The following is a 16981-nucleotide window of genomic DNA, read 5'->3' as shown; positions in this document are numbered from 1 at the left end:
CTGTGGGTAAAGCGAGGCAGGCCCTGCACCCCCCTGGAGCCCGCCCCTCCTTGCCTGCCGGGCGCCGGGGGAGGCCAGGACCGCGCCCGGGACGGGCTCCCCTTGCACAGGGGGGAGCCCCGCCGCGCCGGCCCAGCGGCGACGTGGTGTCCGATCACGGGACACCCCGGTAGATGTCACCACTGGGAAGTGCTGCAGGCGCCTCCCCCCCAGATCCCCGCAGCCATGAGCCCAGCCGCTCTCAGGATGGGGCAGCCCCAGCTCCTGCCCTGGCCCTGCAGGAGCACCCCGCACAGGCCTCTAAGCACCCCCTTCCGTGGTGCTCTCCAAGGGCCACGGGCAGTGCCTCGGATTGGTCACCAGAGGTGCGGGCGAGACCCCTGGGCAGCCCCCTGTGCCCACCTAGGTTCTCACAGACCCCGCGCTCCCGCTCAGACCTGCAGACCTTGAATTCCTTCTGGCCCTGGGGTTTAGGCAGCTGCCTCCCCCAAACTAGAGCGAGCCAGGTCCCGTAGGCCTAGAGAAAGCCAGGGGGTGCCGGGTCTGGGGGACATGAGACGACTTGGGTGGAAGTTCTGCACGATTGTCACGTGGCCTGCCAGCCCAGCCCGAGCAGGGGTCCAGTTGACAGTGGCAGGCAGTGGCCTCCCATTCCTCTCTGGTGCTCTCCCCAGTTCTGGGGGTTTTGGCATGGGGGGAGGTGATGTGGTCAACTTGTAGCTAGTGAACTGAATCACAATTTATTGAAAACACCATGTTTTTGTGTGTGTGACTGGTAAAGGCATCGGAACCCTTGGCTTGGTGTCGCCCGCACCACGCTCAGCCAGTGAGCGCACCGGCCATCCCACGGGTTCGGCCCGAAAACACCATTTTTAATTACCCTGAGCCTACTTAGCCTGTGTCCTTCATTTCCTGAGGACTGAGGACTTTCCTACCCTCTGGGGGATGTAGAGATGGCCTCTCTGCCCACACTGTGGCAATACTATCTGCCTCCACCTCTCCTGAGCAGCAGGTGAGGTGGCTGTCCTGCCGTAGCTGGGGTCTGTCTCCTGGCAGGGATTGGCGCCCCAAGTCACAGGATAAGCATATCTCTGAGCCTCGCCACTAGCCTGTTTGTTTCTTGAGTCCTTCATCAGTCCTTTCTAAAGGCCAGCCTTGTGGGTCAACAGCCCGCGCTCCCCAAGTTGATGCTGGGGATTTGGGAACTGGCCACCACGCTGGGCAGACCCGTGCAGTCAGGAAGGGCTGTGGGGATCTCCGTGTCCCCAGCAGTGACTGCAAGTAGCTGCCTACTTCCTTGTCTGCCCTTGGTGAAGTGCATGGACACATGGGGCCTACGGGGCTGGCCTCTCGGGACCCCCATGCCTGAAATGTATGACATGGACCTGAATCTCTCCTGAACAGATACCCTCTGTACCAGCTGGGCGGCCCCCAACTCCGCGTATTTCGAACCAACTTCTTCATTCAGCTGGTGCGGCCAGGCACGGAACAGCCCGAGGACACAGTGCAGTTCCGGATCCCCATGGAGTAAGCGCAGAAGGAATTCAGGCTGGGGGTGCCTCAGGGGCTTGAATCCTGGCATATTCCCTGACTCAGCTCACGAGGTCGAGGTCGGCTTCTTCCCCTCTGCAGGCTCCTCAGGCAGCCCTGCTCAGCAGGCGCTGAGGAGGGCCTGTTGTTTGCAGAGACTGGGGAGCGGGGGGCTGCTCTTGGCAGGCTTCTTGGCTGCACCCTGCAACCGGGGAAGGCTTAAGCCAGAGCCTGAGACTTGGGCTTGCTTCCTTGCCCTCATCTTTGTTGAATCCTTGCCTCAATCCTCTTCCCAGGACAGGCGTCCCATGAGGCTGGGTGGGAGTGCGCTGCGATTCACAGAGCTGCCCAGGGTCCCTTCCAAAATGCCGGTTCTTGCACTGCATGCTGCAGACTGCCAAGTTCTCTGTGCTGCTTCATCTTTAGGGAGATATTTGGTCCCCCCAAACAAAACTAGGACTGGCTCTGAAGTCTCAAGATCCCAGGTCACCCGCTCAGGGTGGGGTTGGGGTGGGTCGGGGCAGCCGTGCTTGTTCTGCAGAAGCCGAGGGTCAGCACCATCCAGCCTTTACAGACGACGGCTGGAGAGGCCTAGGACCTGAGTTTGCAATGACATTAAGGCTCTGCTGAAAAGGGAATGTGGACTTCACCCACCCAATCCTGGATGGTCCTTTCTAGGAAGTGCCAGAGGAAGTACTGTTAGTCCTTGTAGCAGGTCTCTAGCTGCAGGGCAGACCTTACCCTAACACTGCAGACAGACTGGCAGGCGCAGGGCTGGCTGGGCACCCTGGCAGCCAAAGGGATCTCAGAGGCCGTCACTTCCCCTTGTGGGAGCTGTGCCAGGAGCTGGGCCCCTGGTGAGTGTGGACTGGTGGGGAGGGGCCATCGAATAGACTAAGTGATGATATAGCAACGACCCTAGTGGGGGGTGGTTCAGTCCCTCTCACCCCAATCGTGGAGTGTCTGAAAGGAGGAGAGAGTGCTGGAGCCTTTCACCCATCGGCAGACATCGTGGGTGAAGGAAGGCCCTCCCCACACCCATGCCTTGGCCCAGCCACCTCTCACCCTGGGTTGGGGGGGTTGTCTGGCCAGGTATTTCTTATCTTAGCCTGGTTTGGACTCCTTTTCTTTCTCCTTCACCCCCAGGATGACCAGGGTGGACCTCAGGAATTACCTTGAGCGCATTTACAACGTGCCCGTGGCTGCCGTGCGGACAAGGGTGCAGCACGGTGAGTGGGCATGCTAAGGGCTGGGCACTGCCCGCGTGTGCACAGACGCCCCCACCTGCTGAGCTGCAGCCTTGCAGCCACTCAGTGGGGTCTCCTGACTTGGTACATGAGGAAAACTGAGGCACGGAGGGGCTTGGGGTGACTTGCAGGGTCACTTGGTGCTTACATGACAGAGCCAGGTTTGGAACTCAGGCAGGCTGGCCCACGGTTTGCTCTGAGCACTGCCTCCAGCCCACCAGGACCACCTCCCCATTTGCTTCCTGTGGTGCCTCTGTCTCCTTCACTCCTTTCCTGAGTCCTTGCTGGTGCCCCTCCCACCTCGTGAGCCTGCTGTGCTGGCTCATTTCTCTGAGAAATCACCTTCCTGAGTTATTTTAGACACAGTTGAATTTTTAACAGAGCAAAGAGGTTCATTTTAGTGGCACTAGCCTCTGAAGCTATAACCAGTAAATTGGATAGTGCCCCTCCTAGGGTTGGGCATGCAATAATTTGTAGATTAGCAGTTCTGCCACATTGCCACCTCTTTCTAGAGAGGGGTTTGTGGATTCACTGGACCCCTCGTGCTCAGCAACCAGCCCTGTGCTTCCTTCCCCACTTCCAACAGGCTCCGGCAGGAAACGGGATTACAGAAATGTAAGGATAAAGAAGCCAGACTACAAGGTCGCCTACGTGCAGCTGGTGAGTGAGCAGCCCCAGGGCTCGTTCCAGCTGTGTCCTGGGGGATCCCTCGAGGGCAGGATCTCAGCTCACAGCGTGAGGCCAACCTTGTCCAAGGGCACTTGAGCAGACAGGCACGGAGACATCTTGAGGCATTCATGGCCGTCGGGGAGGTCGTGATTTTGGAGTTTGATGTGCTGTGGGCAAAGGTGGGCCTGCCCCAGGCTGGTGTCAAGCATCAAAGCCCACCTGCCCCTGGAGAGTTCATGCTTAGACAGACCTGGAGACAAAGTTTAATGCCCTGGGGGCAAAGGCCACTGCAGAAGGGTCCTCAGTTTCAGAGTCAGTCCCATCCCCCTGCACTGCATTGAGGACTCCAGCACGTTCCACCATGTTCTCCATCCCTCTGTGTGTGTCAGGAGCCAGGGTCTCTGGGGGAGAAGGGCCCCACACCACCTGAGCCTGTATTTACTGATGCCCATACTTGTCGGGAGTGAGACCCACATTTTCAAAGCCTCTTTGGGCTCTTCGTTTTCAGTCCAAGGTGAACCCTGACATGGGTTCAGTCTTCCCTTCTCAAATGTGCCTTAGACCAAGAGAGCCAGCAGCCAGGCTGGGGGGGCTCCTGCTCCTCTGACCTCAGCGGCCAGCCTGGGACGGCATTGCCTCTGTGGGATCTTCCAGGGAAGGCCCACTCAGCAGGGCCCATTAACTGGCCCCCCACTGTTCGAAACCTGCAGGGGTGGGGCGGGGGCTTCCTCCAATTTCTTCAGTTTCAGTGTAAACAGCCTCACTGGGGAGGGCCCTGCGGCCCCTGGTCGCTAGGTGGCAGTAGTGCTGTTATGGAGATATCCTCGTGGGCCAGCAGGCCTCTTTTGGGAATTAGGAGGCAGTTTGTTGAAGCCTGGGTTAGTGTGGGGCTCTTCTGAAAACAGTCACATTCGTTGTTCTAAGCAGGGGCCCCCGTGATTATGTGGCTTAATATTTGCTGTGCATAAAGTCAGCCAATCCAGGTGGAGAGCGCAGCCGTTGGCCTGATAAAGGCCTCTGTGTGTGGGTGTTAAAGCGGCCCGTCTGTCTGTGCTGTGGCATGCGGGGCGACATCCTATGTGCCGCCATTAGCCCCGAGTCACTTCAGAGGTTAGCTATAGTTACAAGTGGCTTTTGAGCCATCCGAGCCCTTACATTTTTCCCTGGGCCCCACCCCCTCATGAAAACTGAACTCGGCCGCGCTTAGATCTGTGTGCAGCTGCTGTGCGGCTCGGCTTTCTTCCCTGTGAAGTCCAGGCTGCCAGAGATAAGCAGGGCAACTGGGCGCCCCCAGGGCCCCTGCTGCGCATGGCTCCTCCGTTCCAAAATTAAAATTTGTAACGGGTTCCTTCCCGCCTTCCTGAACTATAGCAGATTTTTGTGCAGCCAACTGGCCGGGGTGGTGGGTCCCCATCCCCCCTTGAGGACCTGGGGACTCCCAGAGGTCCCTTCTTCGTGGCTTCCTCTCTAGTAACAGCCCATCGTGAAGCACACAGAGGGTCAATCTGAAAGACACATTAGATTATTGAGTTTATTTTGAGTTAGCTGCTGTGGAAAGGCTGGTCCCACATGGTGGGAGTCCCACATTTTTTCTCTGACAACCTGGTAAACATCTTTTTGGCCCTCAGTCCTGGTGGGAGCTGTAGTGAGCGCCTCAGTTACCCACAAAACAAAAAGAGCATTGACCGCCTGCCTCATGGAGACTCGTATTTACACAGAGTTGGTAAACATCTTTTTGGCCCTCAGTCCTGGTGGGAGCTGTAGTGAGCGCCTCAGTTACCCATAAAACAAAAAGAGCATTGACCGCCTGCCTCATGGAGACTCGTATTTACACAGAGTGGGGTTTGAATGAAGGGATCACACAGCCCTGCCCGGGCAGGCCACGTCCCCCTCCAGGCCAGGCTGCTGCAGCCAGGCGGGAGCACGTTCCACAGTCAGTGGCCCAAAAGGCTCCTGGGGAGGACTGAGGTCAGGGCCGGCTTTTCACTTTCATTAGGACATTTTCCTCCTTTCCTGTTCTTTGCTATTTTTCTCTCTCCTGTTTGGAAGAATTGAGGATTTTCTTTTTTAAGGTACAAGGTGAATTTCTCTAGAAAAGGGGAATCCCCAGGGAAGCCATACTGGGCACCCACAGATGGCTTTTGTCTCCTGTGAGGAACGAAGAATCTCTCTCACCAGCTTCCTCCGTGTTTTTCCCCAGCTATTGCAAATTGCCATCTTTGTGTTTATACTTTCAAATGTAATTTTGGGTTCCCCTGCCTCAGAAAACGAGCAGAATCACCTCGACATATTTAACATAAATCCCACAATGTGGACAATCAGCCCTGTATGTAAACTATTGCCCTTCGGTATTTTAAAAAAGGGGGGAAAAGTTTGAAATGTGTAAGATAATCCCCCTCGGGCGGGCTACCAGCACACACAGCCGCAGGCTCTCATGGCCCGCCACTCTGCGCCATGCGATCAGAACGTGTAAACCCTCCGTTCTCAGGGTGGAGTCTGTGGGCTGCTGCAGATCATACTTGGCTGCCTGCCCAAATCCAAATTTCTGTACAAAACAACAAGGATCTGCAAGAGCCAAGTGTGCTTTACTGATATTCCTTGTTAAAGTCTTCCAGGTACAGACTCTGCCCTCCACACTTCTTTACCTGTCTGGAAATGGGGGGCGGCTGCCAGCCCCTCTTTCCTCCTTATCTGTCCCCACCTGTCTTTGGAGCAGCTCAGTAATACTTAGCAAATAAAATGGCACCCTGTATTTGCTCAGGTCCCCAAAGAACAGTATTTCCTCCTGCTCAGTGACAGAGGGGCGCCGACGATGCCCCGACCCATGTGCTTGGAAGGCTGGGCTGGGACTTGGCCGATACTGACACAGCCTGAACTTTCAGTGAAAGACGTAAAACCAGTTAATTTGCAAAGCCGGTCTTGATTTATAGACTGCTGCATATGTACGTTTCTCTGCACATTGTGTGCATTTTATTTGCCAGGCTCTGAGCCAGGAGGAGGGGGAGCCTTTAATGTGGGTGAAAGCCGTTAGGTATCTGGGTGGGAAAGTTTCAGTGTGGCACCAGACGCCATTTGTGTCGTGTTTTTCTGTGCCTCTTTCCTGCCCCCAGTTCCACCGGGCTGTCCCCGCGGTCGTGAATGGGGGCTTTGCTGGGCTGCTTTTAATGAGCCTGGGACTGGTATAGACAGCAGCGTGAAGAGATAATGTCCATGCAAAAGGGCATTGTCCCAGAGTAATGGCTCCTGCTGCTAGATAAGAGGCTGGAGGTCTGGCCGGCCAGGACATCTGTCTTCCAGGCGGGGACACGGCTCCAGAGACACTGACCGTACATCCATCCTCTGCAGCGAGGGTCAAGGGTCGGGCCGGGTACTGATCTTGAGCAGTTCAAGCAGGAGTGCGAAGGTGTAGCTCCGGAGAGTCTGGCCGCTCTGTGCTGCAGCCTTGTCCTCTCCCGTAGGCCCATGGACAGACCTTCACATTCCCAGATCTGTTTCCCGAGAAGGAGCAGAGCTGTGAAGGCGGCTCTGCCCACGATGCCCAGAGCATGCTCCTGGAGCAGGAGCAGCAGCGGCAGCAGCAGCGGCATGGTGACCCCCGGCGTGGCGGCATCCCTGACTGGTTCAGCCTGTGATAAGGCCTCCTGTGGGGACCCAGGCCCCTGGTGGTGCAGCCACAGAGCAGCTCTGACAGTCCAAATAAAAGTCCTGTTGTGTGGGAAAGAGCCGGAAGCTTTGTTTCCTCTCTTCTTGGGCACTGGGCCTCAGACATGCAGCCGTGGCCTCCTCTGCAGCGGGGAAGCCCCTGCGGCCCTGGGAGTGCGGTGGGCAGCCTGGGTTTGCTCTCCCTGGAAGCCATGGCTGCACCGTGCGCGGAATCTGGGCAGCGGGTGAGGCCAGAAGCTGGTCTGGTCTCGTGAGTTTGCAGGGAGCAGGGACAGCCTCACACAGGCTAGGAGTGCCATTTTAGTTGGGGAATGAGACACACGAGGAAAAGCACTGGGAGAGGCCACGTTTAAAGCTTGAGTTCAGAGTGCTGGGAGGAGGGTTAGCATGAGCACAGGCAGACGGTGCCGGGTCGGGGGCATGTGCTGGGCCCAGGCTGGGCGTGAAGAAGAACCACCAGGTCTGCCTCCCTCGGGGAGGGAGCCCTGTCCAGGCCTAGTGGAAGGAGAGCCAGAGATCAGAGCAAAGCTGGGGCCGGGGCAATGAGACAGGGAGGACGGTGACTCAGATCAGGCCTGGTCAGCCATCACTTCAAAACTGAAGTTTTATGGATTATCGCAGCCCTGTGCAGAAAAGACACACGGGGAAAGGAGAGTCCGGTCAGCGATGCCCGGGGCCCATGGTGTCCTGGTGACCTTGGCTGGGGCCCTTGTTCCCGGGCCTGGGTGTGCATCCTCCTCTCCTAGGCAGCTGCCGCTCCCAGCCCCAGGCCCATCCTCTGGGGCGGGGCAGGCACATGCCATGTCTCTTCCTGGACTTCTTCTGGGTGGGCCGGCCCGTCTTCTTGCTTCAGTGAGGCTGGATGGGGCGGCTGGGGCGGCCCCACACCCCTGGACTGGATGTGCATGTGACTTTTGGTTTCGGTCGTGTTTTACGTTGCACCTTCCTAAGAAGCCGAGAGGGTTTCTAGCCCCTCCTCCCTGGCCCTGCGGTCAGTGAGCACTGTGTTGAGAATGGGGGTTGGGGTCCAGAGAGACTCCAGGGCTGCATGGGCCCAGGTCTCCTGACGCCCCTTGGGCCTGGTCATGGAGCAGTGGCAGACGCGTTCTCAGAGAGCCGGCCCCAGAAGACCGGGGGCTCAAATCTGTTGTTCTTAACTTTTTTTTTTGGTGGCTGGCTGGTACAGGGATGGAACCCTGGATCTTGGTGTTGTCAGCACCACGCTGAGCATTGAGCTACCCTACCAGCCCTGTCTTTCTTAACTTCTTGTTGGTTTTAGTGCTTCCCCCAGAAAACAAGAGGCACGAGAGGACCCTGCAGTGTCCCTGCTGCTGTGATTGGAAGTTCGGGATTAAAACCAGGAGTCAGGTGTGGCTTGGAATGACCCACGTGGCAGTGGTCCTCACCACCCTGCCCTGACTGGCTCTGTGGTGTCGCTGGAAGAGCCCATGTCATGGTCCTCACTGTGTCCACTGTTGCGTTTCATCTAAAAGCTTCCATGTTACAACTGTGAAACCTGAGGTGAAGCCCCCTGCCAGGGGGTCAGGGCAGCACAGATGTGGAGCTGGCAAAGCCCAGCACGCCCAGGTTCACAGGAGCCCAGCAGGCAGGGCTGCCTTCTTCCCCAAGGGGCTTCACATCCGCGTCCAGGTGGACACAAGGCTGAGGCCCGAGCCCCGTCCTTTGTGGACAACAGCCACTCAGACACACGGCTGCCATCTGAAGACACACTTGGTGCTGGAATGGGTCTGCTCAGGATGCCAAGGAGCAGACAGACCCCCAAATCTGTGTCAGGATGGAGAGGGCCCCGCAAGGGCCACCGCGCCAAAGCAGTCCTTCCATATGCATTAGCGGCTTGCCACACAGCCGTGTGAACAGGCAACATGGGGGCTTCCAGTGCAGGCTGAGCCCCGCAGGGCCAGAGGCGTCTGTGTGGCAGGGGCCCGCCATGGGATAGAGAGGACAGCTGTGACCTGAGGGAGCAGGCATGGGCCGTGAGGGGCGCACCAGAGGGGCTTGGGTGGTCAGTTGGGCAGTGAGTGGGAATGGGGACCAGGGACGGGGCCACCACATGAATGTAGTAGAAGGAGAGAAGCCACGTGGGGCTTTAGGTGGCTGACAGGACGACAGAGAGCTCCCGTGTGTGTGCTCGCTCAGGCTTGGTGCTGGGAAGAGAGGCTTGGCCTGCAGGTTTGAGAGCACCATGGGGGTGCTCGGGAGAGCCAGCCGCACCGGAAGTGCAGGTGCCACATGGCCACCTGGCTGCCGTCTTGGTTCTGGGCCTGGCTCCTCTCTGCAGGGGCAGCCTCCCCCAGCCTGGGGCTGCAGGCAGGAGGGACACCCTGGGCTAGGGGTAAGGGCCCAGCAGACTCCACGCTTGGTGCTGATTTAAGGGATGAGGAAGGTCGGGAAGTAGAGCTGGAGAAGCAGAGTCAGCTGTGTTTTCCTTAGAGAAGTAATTCACGAGGCCCCAGAGCCCGGAGGGCCCTAACTCACTCACAGCAGGGGGAGCAGCCCCATCCTTCACCGGGGCGCTTCCAGAGCCGGCTGGCCCCGCGCACAGGGACTGTCAACCGCCCGCCACGGGGGCGCCAGGCGGCGCAGCCAAGGTCACTCTTCATCACGGCCCTGCCACGGCCACCCCCAGACGCAGCCCTAGCTCCTCCTCCAGCCGTCCGGCCTCCGGACCCTCCTTCCTGCCCAGCCGTCGCCCCAGCCTGTGCTGTCCTCCTACAGCCCCTGACATTCCCCTGCAGGCCTGGGCATCCGTGGCTCATGCTTTCTGCGGGGAGGGGCGAGGGGCCGCAGGCTGCTGCACCCTTGATCTCCGGAGCACCCCGGGCGGCTCCCTGGGCAGAGCAGGACAGGGGTGCAGTGGGGTGGGGTCTGGTTCAGAGCAGAGTTGCCTGCGGTGAGCTGGGCTTGGGTTGGGATGCTGGGGTGTCCCTTGGCCAGAGGCACACACTGCAGCCCATAGGCCTGTTCTCACATAGCACAGAGAGGCCCTGCTATGGGTAGGTGTGGGTGGACACGGAGGCAGGAACAGGTGGGCATCTCCCTGCCCTGCCCTCCCAGAAACGCTGACCCCCAGTCCTCAGTGGGCCCCCCTTTGCACCCTCTGCCCTGCAGACAGCCAGCTGACCCCAGAAAGGGGCTGGCTGGGGTAGAACCTCGAGAGGTCCCTTCTCTGTTCTCCCTCCCCACCTCCCCCCTCTCGTCCCCACCTTCCCCCTGTGGTCCACACCTGCCTCATGTGACAGAGGAGCACAGAACAGCCCCATTCAGGCAGGCGTGGGCAGGCAGCGCCCCTCAGTCCTGGAGGCCCAGCCTCCCCTGAGAGCCCTGCACACAAGGCTGGTGGGGCTAAGCCGGGATGAGGTGGAGAGAAGGGTCTGCAGGTCAGGACACACAGGGGTGGGATGCTCAGAAGTCAGGCACTCTCAAGGCCACGAGAAGGAGCTAGCTGGACCCCCGCCCCTCCTGGAAACTGCTGCCTGTCTCGAGGCTCGGGGAGGAAGACCAGCGAACTGGCGGGCCCGTCTCTGCTGCCAAGACAAGGGGCCTCACAGGCCAGCTTCCTGTGACTCCGTTTCCCTTTCTCTTGTGCAGTCAGGAGATGGTGGTGCAGACTTTGGTCCCAGCAGCCTCGGCCCACTGCATACCTTGGCACAACCCCACCCAGCCCACACGGCCTTCCGTTCCTGCAGAGGGAACTTGACTGAAAGATCCCTATCTCGAGGCTGATGAGGACAATGCCCACCTTTGCCCGGACACTCTCATGCATGGCAGGGAGGGGAGAGAGGCCCTGACCCAGGAGATGGCCCAGGTGGGCCTGGGGAGCGGGGAGGAGGCCAGCGGGTGCCGACCCCACTGCACCACGCCCCCATCTTCTGTGATGCCTGCCCCGTGGGGGGAGGCAGAGTCTGCTGGTGACTGACAGCTGCAGCAGGCCTGTCACAGCTCCAGGTAACCCTCTGGCCAGTGCCCCTCCTGTCACCATCTGGTTCCCCCTTGCTCGGCCTGGCCCACTGGGAACCTCATTCTGCCCTCCCCACCCCTGCGCGTGTGTCAGGCCCCTCTGCAGAGAGCCAGCGGGCACACGCCCTGGCCTCTGCAGCCTGGGCCCCACCCTGGGGCTCCCTGTCTTCCAGCCTCTATATCCTTCATTGCGGACCTTTTCCCCTGGGGCAGGGGACCCAAGCCCTGAGACATAGCAGTTCCTCCTGTCCTCCTGGTCTTAGAGGAAGCCAGAGATATCATGTCCCCCCGCCCCAAGGTAGCACAGGAGCGACAGGGATGTCTGTCCCAGGGCTCCCTCCCACCCCCAGACTTCCGTGTGATTCTAACGTGTCAGCTGAGAGAGGAAGGGAGGGAGTGTGGGAGTAGCCTGTGAGCCCCCAAATGCAGAGGTCAGCACCATGGGTGGGGAGCTGCTGCCCCTACTTGCGTTTGCAAGCTGTGCTCGGCCGTGGCCTGGGGGCCTGGCCTCCCCTGCCCGGCCATGCCGTGGCTGCTCCCCTGCGTCGCGCAGGCACGACAGGGCCGGCCTCACGCGCTCCTCTGAACAGCTTTACTGAGAGGTCGCTCACGTTCCATCATTCAGTTGCTCCTGGTGTGTCCCCAGAGCTGTGTGTCTATCACCGAGTGACTGTAGAGCATTCTTAACATCCTGAAAAGCAACCCCACAGCCCTTAGCCCTCCCGTGCCCTCCTACCCCAGGCCCTGGCAGCCACCAGTCTCCCCGTCTCTGTGGATTTCCTGTTCCAGGCACTCCATAGAAACGGGATCACACACCATGTGGTATTCTGTGCTGGTTCTTTCACTCGGCCCAACGTCCCAAGGTCCATCCGTGTGGTGGTGTCTATCAGAATGCCTGGACTTTTCAGGACTGAGTATCATTCCACTGCTTGGAAGGACCACGTCCTGTTGGTCCCTTCCTCCCTCGACGGACGCTCGCGGAGCCCCCACCTTTTGTGTGGACGTGTTTCTCGGTCCTCCTGGGGGGCTGAGTACTCTCTCTCTCTTGCCTGGAACATTAATGAGAGGCTTTCTAGCCTCCCCGCTGGGGAAGGGGGTTTCTCAGTCCCTAAAAGTAGCCCCAGGTACTGTCTCAGTCCCTCTGCACCGTCCCCCCAGCACTCGGGGCCCCTGGCCCTCAGAAGTCCTGATTGATTAGCCTGGCCCCGTGGGCCCTGGTGCAAGCACACTGCTCCCGAGCACACAGCAGCAGGGGTCTGGCCGACCCCCGGCCACTGCGCATACGGTGCCCGTCCCATCGCTGCAACCAGCTGGAAGTAACTTCAGGGCAAAGAGTTGTTCCCTTTTCATGTATTTCCACCGTGTTCAGCCTGCTTTGGGGCTACTTCCTCATCCTGCACTCGGGTCTCTGGTTCGCAAGGACCTTCCCCACCCATCCCATGTCTGACCCTCCTCCTGTCCCCCAACCCCCGGGACACCGCTGCTCCTTGGTGAAAGAGAAAACGCATCTGAGGGGACCAGGCATCCCCAGGAACCTCTCCCGAGTCTCCCAGCTTGGTCAGCCCTCAGGAGCTGCACCCCTCAAGGCCCTGGCCCGCAAGACACGTGGTAGGGACATGCCGGCCCTGTCCCTGGGAGCCACCAGCAGAAGCCCCGGCTCCCCCCACACACGGGGCACACAGGTGACCTGCTGAGCACTCACGTTTACCACACCCTACCCCCGTCTGAGATCATCTGCAGCACCAATCCCCGCAAATCACTTCATTATTTCTTTGTGAATAGGGCTTTTCCTAGTCAAAATAAGCAGCTTTCTCTGTTGCTCCCACATCTGGCTTTGGTTGGCCCAGCCTCCCCAGATGCTGAAGCCCTGACGTTATGCGGGACGGGAAGGCCGGCGGGCCTGCTTTCCTTCCTGCACCAGGCCCCACCGCGGGGTAGGACTCCACCCGCCCTCTCCCTGCACGCCAGTGCTCCCTGCCTCAGCCTGGGCTTGGCTCATGGAACACAATCCAGATTCACCATTGCAGAGTTGGGGCTCCAAGGGGCTTGCCTCATGGTTAGGTTGTTGCCTGCTCTGTCAAGCCCTATGAAGAGGCCAGGGACGTGGACTTCAGATGTGCGCAGCATCAGAGGTGCCCCTCACCCCCAGGATGGAGCTGGCAGATTGTCCTCCCCTCTGTTAGGTTGTTGCCTGCTCTGTCAAGCCCTATGAAGAGGCCAGGGACGTGGACTTCAGATGTGCACAGCATCAGAGGTGCCCCTCACCCCCAGGATGGAGCTGGCAGATTGTCCTCCCCTCTGTGACCTCTTTGCCATGCTCCCTTGCTGGCCCTCTACATGGGATTCGTGGATAGTCAGGTGAGGAGGGCTTGCCCTCTGCCTGGGGCACATGTGTCCCCAGCACCTGCAACAAACACCTCTGCAAGGACGAGGGTCCACAGGCTGAGACCACAGGCGAGCCCACTGTCACCCCCTTGGGGAGCGGGGCCCTGGGGTGGCGGGGGCTGGTGTTTGCTGTGGTCGCTCACCATCAGGCTCCTCCATGCCTGCCCCTGCTCCCCCAGTGCCCTTCAGCCCTGCCAGCCTAAGCTCCTGGGTGCCATGCCCTGTCCTGCCCCTGGTTCATGGGGAAGGCGCCACGTCCCCGCGTCCCTTATGCACACAGGCTCTGTGCTTGGCCCTCTGTGGTTACGGACAGCGTTAACACTGATCGTGAAAGGAGGGGTGCCGGGTCTGATGTGAGAGCAGACACTGCCATTCAGGTAACTGCGGAAGTAGCAACTATCCCAGAACCGAAAACTTAAAGGCATGCGCGAGGTGGACTGACGGACTGCTGAGCTCTTCGTCCTCGCCTGCAAGGGCAGCTTCCCTGGGCCCGTGGTGACATCCTGCACAGAGCAGGGAGCAGCCCCAGAGGAGGGGGTTGGCCAGGGAAACAAAAAGACACGGAACACAGAAGCCTCCGAGAGTGTCCTGGGATGACACAGCATGGCCCCGGTGGCACTTGGGGTGGGGAGAGTGGGTGCTAGAGGGGTGAACCCCCACACTCACTCCCTCGCGGCCTTGCCGGAGCCAGGGCCACCAGGCAGGCCCCAGAGCAGCTCGCAGCGGCGGGTGGCACTCCCGCCGGCCGGGGAGGCCTTCCAGCAGCCCCTGCGCAGCCCCGGGCAGGGCACAGCATCCTGCTAAACAGAACAAGGTGCTCGCTGCTCTACCTTCACTTTACGAAGTGTTTGGAATTCCGACAGCCCCGACAGCTGGGTGCGTCTTGCTTCGGTTCTCCCTGGGACTTTACCGGCGGCCAGGGCCTTAAATAATTCTTATAAAAACCATGTCAGCCCCAAACTGTGTGATATCTGATTTGTAGCACTCATAAAACCCCATGCCTGCTGCCAGAGACGGGGGAGGGACGGGCCGGCTTTGCAGAGGTCTCGTTTCCCGCTGGGCTGTGTGTGTGCGTGTGCACACGCGTGCGTGAATGAGAGCTTCCCTGGGAGGAAGGGTGACCCCGAGGAGCTGGGGTCCTGAAGCTCCAGCTGGGGCGCCCGCCTTGGTCCATGGTCCCCGGCCTCCTCATCAGCAGGGACAATGTGTGGTCCCCACCCCGTGTCACCGCCCCCTCCCACAAAAGTCCTGCCTCTCCAGTCTTCCTGCTTCATTCACTACAGCCACAGCTGGAGGAGACGTGACAGGCCAAGATGTCCCCCACAGACAGAGGACACAGCAGAGCGGCTGCCTGCCTGGGGAATCAGGCGTCCCTTAGGGGCCGGTGGAAGGTGTCCCAGCATAACAGTGACAGCGTACAGGAAGCTGCGTAGGAGGGAGCAGGGTGCATCCCGGCCACCAGGATGGCTAGGCCAGCTGTGAGACTGCAGCCGGCAGCGGCCTTGGCCTTTGGAGACTCTGCGTTGGGGCCCCATCGTGTGTATTCTTGACTTTCTGATCAGGTCCCAAGTGACAGAAGGTCAGGGGGCTGCTCAGCAGCTCCTTCCCGTCCATGTTGGTCCTGGAGGGGACCAGGTGACCCCCGGACATCCTCGCCTGGTTATGGGCAGTGAGCGGGGGCAGGCTGGCCCATTCCACCTGGAACACCGGGAATGTCCTCCTGATCCCTGAGAGAAAGTGAGAGCCTCTCAGCACCCACCTCAGGGCTGCTAGTCAGTGGGTCTCGGTCATAAGCTGCTGCCTAGGCTGCGGGGCCCAGGGAGGGGATCCTGGCAGGGGTGGTCATTAAAGCCCCAGATCAAAGGGCCATGGACACACATGTTCATCAGGAAAGCTGGCCAGAGCAGGCCAGGCCAGGGTGTGGACAGGCCTGCTGTTCGTTCACCACGCAGGGATCAGGAAGTCCGCCCCTGCCAGGAGCGCATCCTGGGGCCACAAATCACCGGCAGGGCCTGGGCCGTGGTGGGCAGGGTGGTGGGGCAGCCCCCAGGGTGCCCACCATTCTGGCCGCCAGTGGTCATCCTGTGTTTTCTGGAGGATCGATAGCATGCCATGGGATCTCAACTTGAGGGGCCTGTCTGAGGGCTTTAGGGGATGCACGGGGCTGCCTGGGGCCAGGGGGCTGGCACTGTCCCATCTGGCTCCTGGTGGCTGACAGACAACTGCCACGACACAGGCTGGGGAGCCCTCACAGCTCTGGGCCACATGTGTGAGCTGTTGGGGGCCCAGCAGCAGGCTCCGTGGAAGCTTCCAGAAGGGAGTCACAGCTGTGAGGGAGGGCCTGGCCAAGAGGGCTCTGCTCTGAGCTGAGGCCTTATATCTCTTTGTCCGAAATGTGGAGGCGATGACACTGGCTGGAGGACCTCAGGCGCATGCTAGCAGAGGAGTCCCCAGTGAGAATTTGCTCCCAGGATCCCCTCCCCCTGGTGCCTGGTGCATCCCTGCCCAGCCCCGCCTCTGTCCCATCACGGTCTGTCCCTCTCGTGGCCACGGTGTGGCAGAGTGTGGCCAGGCAAGGGTGCCTGGAAGTCCAGTCCCAGTGGAATGGGCTGCTTCTGAGAGGTGGCCCTACAGCCTCTGGCCTAGGATGGGCCTCTGGCCTTTTGTGCAGGCCCAACCTGGGGTCAGCATGGCTGACCCTCCCAGTCACCGAGACAGCCAACTGATATGCCAATTAAAGTGATTCTTGGGTCCTTGAGAAGGAGCCATGGGAAGCCCCACAGCAGCCCCCACCCCAGTCAGGGCCCATCTCAGACCCCTGCGTCCTAACACCCTCAACAGCAGGGTGCCCCCCACCCCTCGAGCCGCCTCCTGCCACGGGACTGCTGCCTGAGGCTGGCTGTGGCTCTCTGCAGTCTCAGCGTCCCCCAGGCCCTGCTGGCCCCGGGAGATCGAGATCCACCTCACGCTGCCACTGCTGAAACCCTACTGCCACCACCTCTTTCTTAATTCGCATGCCGTCCTCAACCCCCAGAGGCGCCGCTTCAGGGACACGGGTGGTGTCCTTTAGCCTCAGGGACCATGAATTTTCCTCTCCTGACAGCTCTGCTGGGTGGCCACTGTGGGGGAGCTCCAGGGGCTTCCGGCCAGTGGTTTGTGCACATCTCATGGGAGGAAGGGGTGGCAGGCAGGGTGCTCGCTTGGCCGAGACTAGGCACTGGGGGCCCAAGGGGCCCCAGGATCCAGAAAGGGTTCCTCATGCCCCCGCTCCCTGCCAGGGTGCAGGTATGGCCGAGTGTGTTGGGGGCAAAGGTGCTCAGAATGTCAGCACCCCTGGGGCTGTGCCCCTTGTGCCCCGAGCCTAGGAAACAGGCAATCCACTAAGATCTCCTCCAGATCCTGGGGCCATGTGGCATGTGACCACGCGGTGCTTGTCCCTGCGCCCTCAGGATGAGGCAGCATACAGGCTCTAGAAGGTGCCTCCTGAAAATAAAAACCAGGCTGGCGGT

At 60.0% G+C, this 16981-nt stretch overlaps 1 protein-coding gene across 1 annotated transcript in view; it reads left to right on the top strand.

Annotated features, from left to right (window-relative positions):
• Positions 1-7175, top strand: part of MRPL23 (mitochondrial ribosomal protein L23) — an 8385-nt gene extending 1210 nt beyond the window's left edge. Inside the window, exons 2-5 of the mRNA XM_008578651.1 lie at positions 1405-1527; positions 2677-2759; positions 3364-3437; positions 6905-7175. Coding sequence (XP_008576873.1) covers positions 1405-1527; positions 2677-2759; positions 3364-3437; positions 6905-7078 — 454 coding nt within the window. The 3' untranslated portion in view covers positions 7079-7175. The remainder of the gene's footprint in view (positions 1-1404; positions 1528-2676; positions 2760-3363; positions 3438-6904) is intronic.
• Positions 7176-16981: the final 9806 nt, after the last annotated feature.

The sequence above is a fragment of the Galeopterus variegatus genome, unplaced genomic scaffold (genome assembly GCF_000696425.1).
Source record: "Galeopterus variegatus unplaced genomic scaffold, G_variegatus-3.0.2 Scaffold1733, whole genome shotgun sequence".
NCBI lineage: Eukaryota > Metazoa > Chordata > Mammalia > Dermoptera > Cynocephalidae > Galeopterus > Galeopterus variegatus.
This window is presented reverse-complemented; position numbering and strand designations above follow the sequence as displayed.